This window comes from Lipotes vexillifer, unplaced genomic scaffold, assembly GCF_000442215.2.
Source record: "Lipotes vexillifer unplaced genomic scaffold, Lipotes_vexillifer_v1.1 scaffold1701, whole genome shotgun sequence".
Taxonomy (NCBI): Eukaryota; Metazoa; Chordata; class Mammalia; order Artiodactyla; family Lipotidae; genus Lipotes; species Lipotes vexillifer.
The window spans coordinates 483,935-490,657 of NW_006794217.1; the positions used below are offsets into that span (position 1 = coordinate 483,935).

The window sequence follows — 6,723 nt, forward strand, 5'->3', positions numbered from 1 at the left end:
GGGGAGGGGTCCACGTGGGCCCTGGATCGGCTCCCAATCCCCTGTCCCAGCCTGGGGCACACGTCCCCCGACCCGGGTCAAAGGTAGCAGCAGCAGCCACTCACGTCTGCGTCACTGGCGCCTGGGAAGGCCACCTGCAGGTAGTGGAAGCGGGCAGCGCGGAGCGCATTGAACCAGTCCACCATCTCCTGGGGGTCAGAGGCTGGGTGTGGGCTGCGGCCTCAAGGCTCCTGCACACCCCCCCCATCCCTCAGCGCCCGGGGTGGCGGGGCAGGGGGGCGGGACAGGGAAGCCTCCACCGCAGGGGCGCTAGGCCTCAGGGCCAGCGTGGCCCGACGCCCAGGCAGCAGGAGCGGCCGCGCCACGGACAGCCACCTATGGACAGGGGGACAGCGGGTGCGGGGCTGCCGTCCAAGCTGCCCCCGAGCCCTGACGCTGCTTCCGGCACCGGGCGGTCTCTTCTCTCAGAGCGCTCTGTCTTTACGACCTGCTATCTCTAGTCGAGGAGGCCCACTTATCTATAAACGCACCCGGAGCTGCCACCTCCCCGCCACCGCCACCGCGGGAAGGAGGGCAGAGCTGTTCCCGGAGGCTGGCCCTTGCCGCACGGGGGAGTGCAGAGGACCGGCTCCCCAGGCCAAAACGTCACAGCCCAGGTGCTGCCACACGGTCCCTCCCACCCCAGGCCCAGCGCCCGTCCTGGGCCCGGCCCAACCTCCCACCCTCCTGTGACCTCTCATTCCTCCTGGCTGCCATGCTCGCTGCCCCAGGGACCCCCGCCCCCCCCTCATCCCCGCCACAGGCTCCCCCATCTCTCCCCTCCCAGCCCCTCCAGGCCGAGGTCTCCCGCAACCCTGGATGGACCGAACACCTGCTCTCCCTGCCGACACCTGGACAGACAGCGCTCCTCCCTGATCTCCAGGTCCCCTGGGTCCTGCAGTGTCACCCCCCAACGCCCACCTCCAGCCGCACCTGAGGCCCCACTCACCTCTCTGCCCACCTCAGTGCTCTGTCCCTCCTGCCTCGGCGCACAGGACCCCCAGCCCAGCCCACACAATCCAGGCTGCGACATACCCGCTGGGCGCTGCCAGGGAGCCCTGCTCAGGCCCCCCAGCCCCATTCCAGCGCACCGAGTCCCTCTGGCCCCTTCCCTGCCCGGTCCCTAGCACTGCCCCCCGCTCGGCTCAGGACCTCCCTTGACTCACAGAAACCAGAGGGATGCTCCGGAAATTCAAGTTGGGCTGCAACACCCTCCCCCCACTGCATCTCCAGTATAGACGGACATCTGCAGGGTCGGGTCAGCCCCCTCAGCAGAACCACCTCATGCTGTCCCCCACCCCTCTCTCTTCTCCTTTCCCCCATCCTCAGCAGAGTCTCAGCCATGGGGCCTTTGCACAGCCGTTTCCTCCTCCTGGACCGTGTCCTCACCCCTCAGGACATCACTTGTTCTCTCACTCTTCCCAGCACTCGGCACAGTTGGGGTTTTAATCGCCCGTCTGATAGACCCTGCATCTCCTGCCAGACTCTGCTGTCACTCACCAAGGACAGAGCCACATCAAACAGGCTCAGCTGCATCTACGCACAGGGCCTGGTGCAGAGCAGGTGCCCACAGCCCTCTGGGGACTCGGGCCAGGACAGCATCCCACTGCTCGTGCGGAAAGCGTCTAGGCTCCCGGCACCTACCCTCTGCCTTCCCTGGGCTCAGTCCCCCCACAAGGAGAGTGAAGGTAGAGGCTTCTGGGTAAAACTGAAGACTCACGTTCCTTGAGCCAGGTTCCCTCCCAGAACCTGTTAGTACTGCATAAGGGATTGTTTTTTTAAGGCTTAACCCCATGAGATGGCGAGAACAGTCACAAAGTGCCAGGAGCTGGCAGACAGGTGGGGGTGTGATCCAAGACAGCTAAAGCGGAAGCCACAAAGGAAAGCTGAGGCACAGCCCAGTTTGTACCGCAGACCCCAAAGGGCTTGGGAATGCAGAGCTCTAGGTTCCCCTGGAAGTGAGGGGGCAGTTCTGAGCAGAAGAACTGGCTAAGAGACTGCCCCTCCGCCACCCTGGCAGAAGATGGACCTTTATTCTTTGCAGGGGGTAGAAATAGAGGGTCTCAGGGGAGAGTTGTGCCAGGCACAGGGTGTGTGTGTGGGGAGGGGAGGCACCATTCCAGAAAGAGTGAAGCTACACGACTGCACACCAAGCCTGAGGGCCCTCCTGTTCCCTCTCAGCTCCCTCAGTGCTGGGACTCAAAGGTATCTGCACCAGGCAGGAGGGGTTTCCTCCAGAGAATCTGAACAGCCCTAAAAATCTCCCACATGGGAGTCAGAGAACAGAGCACACAAACAGGAAATCGCCGCTTAGAAGAAATAAACATTGTTCAAGGATAAGTAAGCTTCAAATTTCACAGTAATAATCAGAGATGAGACACTGCAGTCAAGAAACAAGAACAGTGTACTCTGAAAAAGGAACACTGCAAAAACCAAAAGGAGCTCTGAAGATCGAAACATTGAGAGCAGAAAGAAACCTTTAAATAGGAAAGTTGCAAGACAAAGTTGAAATTTTCTAGAAATCAGTGGAAAAGGGAAAAAGTGGGACTAGTATGAGAGAACCAATCTAAGACAGCCAATATCTGAATAACAGTTCTAGAAAATGAGAACAGAGAAAATAGAGGAGGAAATTTTTAAAGAAATAAGAACTATTCCCCCACCTCATGGACGTAAATTACTAGGCAAGGAGGACTCACCAAGCTCCCAACACAGAGGAGGAGGACAGACCCAAGCCCAGGCTGTCATTGGAAAACTCTAACCCAAGTGGAAGTTAGGATTTTCAGATGGGCAAGGTCTCTGGAAGCTTGCCTCCAATGCACTCCTTCTCAGGAAGCTACTAAAGGGTTTGTTCCACTAGGAGGAGGGAGTAAACCAAGAAAGACTTAGGTTCCAGGAAATGGAATCAGCCCAGGACTGAGATATGGCCACAGGAGAGATGATTCCAGAAGGGTGAAGTTGGTTGCTGCCCAGGACATATCCAGGGACTTGGAGAGTCAGTGGCGAGGTGAGTCAGTAATGAGGACGTGGTTAACCAGGGGGGGAAAAGCAGCTGTTAGCTCTAGAAGAAATGAAACGTGCAGGATGTGAAAAGTCACTGCTAAGGCCTGAGAGCATTTTTGAGGTCATGGTAACATACACTCTGAATACAGGCGCGGACAGAATAGCAACGTAAGGGTGACGGGTGAGGTGGGAGAGGCCTGGGCCTGGGCGAGGTGAGGGGTGGGGACTGGAGAAAGCCAGCGCCTCATCCGCGTGCTGGGAAGTCATCAGGTGATGGGAACATGGACTGATCTGGCAGCAGCGCGAGCATGTTATGCATGCACCTGGATGTCGATTCCCAAGGGATCAGCTAAAAGCTGAAAAGAGGATTCTGGGAACATGGGGTAGGAAGCACTGGGAATCTGTCTCCCCACCTGGAAAACAGTGGCACTGGCAGAATCTGACTGATGTAACCATTCTGTAATTCTGAAGTCTGTTGAAGTCTTAACAACTTCCAGGGGAAGACTTGGAGAGTACATTGTGGTTAATTTCAGTCAATTTCAGCTCTGACAACAGATGCAGCTACCCATCCTTCCCTGAGCCCCCAGGGCAGGCTGCTGTGCAGGTGTCCTGGAGCAACTTACACAATAGTTTGCAGGAGCTAGGGTGGGCAAAAAGGACTCTGTCCTCCACATATCAGGGATCTGTGCTCTGATCACAGGGAGACAAAGGAGGGGGGCATTGTTGCAGCCCCTACCCCTCCAGCTCAAGACCTCCCAGAGATTTAAAGGGTGAGCACCCAGTTTCTCCCCTTCACTTTTGGTTTTACCACTTTGGGAGCCAGACATCGAAGACTAGGACATTCAGAAACAGCAGCATATACAGGGGAAATTAGGAAGTGACCATACATGACCAGGGAAAGGCTCGGAAAAAAACGTGAGCAGAAATTAAGTTTACACCTCAGGCTGATCCTTGCCACAGACACGGCCTCCAACAACTAAAACAAAAAGCCCAAAAGCAACAGCTAGCTAGCCAAATAAACAAACAAACAGATAAATAAATTAAAAAATAAATAGATAGCAAGCCTTAGGGAAGGGGGAGAATCTGATTTCCAGAGTTACCACATTATCAGAATCAAATGTCCAGCGTTCAACAAAAAATCACAAGGCACACAAAGAAGTAGAAAATGGCCCTTTCAAAAGAAAAAATAAATCAACGGAATCTGTCACTGAAAAGACTTAATGGCAGATATACTAGACAAAGACTTCAAAACATGGTCTTAAATATGCTCAAAGAAAAGAATATTTGGAGAAAGTCAAGAAAATGCGTAAACAAAATGGAAATAACACAGAGAAAACCCGAAAAAAAACCAGAAAAGAAGTTCTGAAACTAAAAGTACAATCATGGAAATGAAAATTTCACTAGACGGATTCAAAGGCAGAAGAAAGAATCAGTCAACTTGAGAGGAAAATGGAAATTATCAAGGCTGAGAAACAGAAAAAAAAGATTGAAGAAAAGCAAGTAGGGCCTAAGAGACCTGTGGGACACCACCAAGAGACTGACATATGCATTGTGGGAGTCTCAGAAGGAGAAGAGAGAAAGGGGTGGAGAGAATATTTGAGGAAATAGCTGAAAACTTCACAAGTCTGATGAAAGACATGAATATAAACATCTAAGAAGCTCAACAAACTCCAAGTAAGATGAACTCAAAGAGGTCCACTCTGAGAAACCTTATCATCAAACTTTGAAAAGACAAAGAATCTTGAAAGCAGCAAGAGAGAAATGACTTGTCACATATAAGGGATCCTCAAATAGATTATGAGTAGACCTCATCAGAAACGCTGGAGGCACAAGACAGCTAGCCAATATATTCAAAGGAGGAAAAAACAAAACTCTCTCAATAAAGAATCCTAGGGCTTCCCTGCTGGCGCAGTGGTTGGGAATCTGCCTGCCAATGAAGGGGACACGGGTTCGAGCCCTGGTCCAGGAAGATTCCACATGCCATGGAGCAACCAAGCCTGTGCACCACAACTACTGTGCCTGTGCTCTAGAGCCCGTGAGCCAGAACTACTGAGCCCGTGTGCCACAACTACTGAAGCCCGTGCGCCTAGAGCCCATGCTCCACAAGTGAAGCCACCACAGTGAGAAGCCCGCGCATGGCAATGAAGACCCAACGCAGCCAAAAATAAATAAATAAAATAAATTTTTTAAAAAGAGGAGAGATTAAAGGTAATATTTTAAAAAGAAAGAAAGAAAGAAAGAAATGCTCAGGGAGTCCTACAGGTGAAATGAAGGAACACTAGACAGTACCTCAAAACCTTGTGGAGAAACAAAGATCTCAATGAAGGTAAATACATGGGCTATTATAAAAGCCAGTATTACTGTAACAATGGTTTGTAACTGTGCTTTTTGTTATCTACATGATTTAAGAGACTAATGCTTTTAAGGATAAAGCAAAAAAAAAAAAAAAAAGAATTAAGGTAAGAGCTAGTATTACAGTAAGTTTGCGTTGTGACTCCAAACCTTGTTTTTTACATACTTTAGGAGATAGTGCATTTTAAATAATTAGTAGGGTTTTTGTTTGTTTGTTTGTCTTTTGCGGGTTTTTTTGATCACTCATTATACAGATGTAATTTTGTGACATCAACAACCAAAAGCAGTGGGGATGGAGCTAAAATAGAATTTTATGCTATTGAAAAACATTCAAAAAGCTGCTATATATTCAGTTTAGAATGTTTTAACTTTAGTATGTTAAATGTTATCCCCATGGTAACCCCAAAGAAAACAGTGATAGAATATATACAAAAAGAAATAAGAAAGAACTTAAACGTTTCACTACAAAAAATAAACACAAAATAAGACAGGAATGCAGGAAATGAGGGACAAAAAATCTACAGGGCATATAGAAAACAAATAGCACAATGACAGAAGTGAGTCCCTCCTTATCAGTAATTACTGTAAATGTAAATGTATTAAACTCCCAATCAAAAGACGGAGTTTGGCAGAATGGCTATAAACACATCATCCAACTATATCCTTTCTCCAGGAGACTCACAAAATTGTGGAAGGTAAAAAACCAACAGACCAAAGAAGAAATCACAATGGAAATTAGAAAATATTTAGAGGTACATCAAAATGAAAACACAGCATACCAAAACTTACAGAATGCAGCAAAAGCAGTGCTAAGGGGGAAATAGATAGCTATAAATGCTGACACTGAAAAACAAGAAAGATACCGAATCAGCAGCCTAACTTTACAACTTAAGGTACGAGAAAAAGAAGAACGAACTAAACCCTAAGCTAAAGGAAAGAAGGAAAAAAAGATTAGAGATCAATGAAATAGAGAACAGAAAAACAATAGAGAAAATAAATGTAAACAAAAGTTGGTTCTTTGAAAAGATAGAATTGAAAAAACTTTAGCTAGATGGACTAAGAAAAAAAGACTCAAATTACTAAAATCAGAAATGAAAGTGGGTACATGACTACTAATTGTACAGAAATAGAAAGGATTATAAGAGAGTACTATGAATAACGGTATACCAACAAATTAGATAACCTGGATGAAACTGGATAATCTCCTGGAAACACAAAACCTACCAAGACTAAGTCATGAAAAGAACAGATAATCTGAAAAGACCTGTAACTAGTAAGGAGACTGAATCAGTATCAAAAGTCTCTCCACAAAAAAAAAAAAAAAAAAAAAAA

At 48.4% G+C, this 6,723-nt stretch overlaps 1 protein-coding gene across 2 annotated transcripts in view; it reads right to left on the reverse strand.

Annotated features, from left to right (window-relative positions):
• ADAP1 (ArfGAP with dual PH domains 1) overlaps positions 1 to 6,723 on the reverse strand; it is a 63,034-nt gene that overhangs the window by 1,222 nt on the left and 55,089 nt on the right. For both annotated transcript variants that reach the window (XM_007467071.1, XM_007467070.1), the window contains exon 7: positions 105 to 188. In XM_007467071.1, coding sequence (XP_007467133.1) covers positions 105 to 188 — 84 coding nt within the window. The remainder of the gene's footprint in view (positions 1 to 104; positions 189 to 6,723) is intronic.